This window comes from Meleagris gallopavo, unplaced genomic scaffold (assembly GCF_000146605.3).
Source record: "Meleagris gallopavo isolate NT-WF06-2002-E0010 breed Aviagen turkey brand Nicholas breeding stock unplaced genomic scaffold, Turkey_5.1 ChrUn_random_7180001927013, whole genome shotgun sequence".
Taxonomy (NCBI): domain Eukaryota; kingdom Metazoa; phylum Chordata; class Aves; order Galliformes; family Phasianidae; genus Meleagris; species Meleagris gallopavo.
In genome coordinates this window covers 1-928 of record NW_011189270.1, presented here as the reverse complement: position 1 = coordinate 928, position 928 = coordinate 1, and the positions used below count along the sequence as shown (strand labels likewise).

Below are 928 nucleotides of genomic sequence, written 5' to 3'. Positions count from 1 at the left end.
GGAGGACCTGTAGGTTCAGGCCTGTGCCAACTGCCCCTTGTTCTTTTGTGCAGGGAATCATCTCTCTTCTCAGCCATGCTGCTGAGAGCAACTTCCAGACAGTCCTGGCCACGCTCACCATGTTTGCGTCCAGGCTGTACAAAGGCCGCAATGCGAGGATTTCCAGGCGCAAGAAGGTAAAGCGTTACGGGTTTCCATCTTGGCATTCTTCTGCCTTATTTTCACAGCAGCTCCTGCCTTGGGAGCCCAGGTGCATCACAAGTGTCTCAAGGCATTTCTTCCCACACAGATGGAGCTGGACAGCACGAGAGCTCACGCCACACGCAGCGCTCTCATGCTCGCCCACGGCAGCTTGGCACTGCGTGCCTCCAAGGAACAGCTGCTCGCCCACCTGGAGGGAGACATCGTGGGCAACATCCTGATGCTCTACAGCTGCAGCTGCCGGGTGAGAGCTCAAAGCGTGCTAGGGTGTCTGAGCGCCCAGCTGCAGCCCCTCCACATGGGGGGATGCTGAGATGGGCCTTCCCTTTCCAAAGGTCCCTCGGGGAATGCTTTGTACCCAGATGAAGATCCAAGCCCTTCCCTTAGCGTTGCCCCCACGTGTCCCCCTTGCAGCCCTTGGCCCTTCCCGCAGTTCAAAGACTGTTCTTCTCTCTTGGGCCTCAGGACTTGCAGAACAACCTCGCGCTGGTGCAGAGCATCACCGACTTCAGCTCTGCCTTCCAAGGTGTGGGTGATTCTGCGTGCTTTAACCCCTCCTTGAAGGGAAAGCTTCTGGAGATCCTGATGGTGAGTGCCTAGAGACAGGGCTGTCTGCAGAGGAGTTGTGGGCTGCGCCACGAGGCTCGCTTCCCTGGGGGCATACAGGTCTCCATCAGCCACACGTCTCCAGCTGGTGGGGACCTTGGGTGCTGGCAGGCAGCGGCTG

At 58.7% G+C, this 928-nt stretch overlaps 1 protein-coding gene across 1 annotated transcript; it reads left to right on the top strand.

The window, feature by feature from the left end:
- The first annotated feature begins 24 nt into the window (after window positions 1–24).
- Window positions 25–855, top strand: LOC104916659 (maestro heat-like repeat-containing protein family member 2B). The gene is made up of 3 exons (XM_010727680.2): window positions 25–176; window positions 290–445; window positions 667–855. The coding sequence occupies exons 1-3, from the start codon at window positions 120–122 to the stop codon at window positions 799–801; spliced, it is 348 nt and encodes a 115-aa protein (XP_010725982.2). The 5' UTR covers window positions 25–119; the 3' UTR covers window positions 802–855.
- Window positions 856–928: the final 73 nt, after the last annotated feature.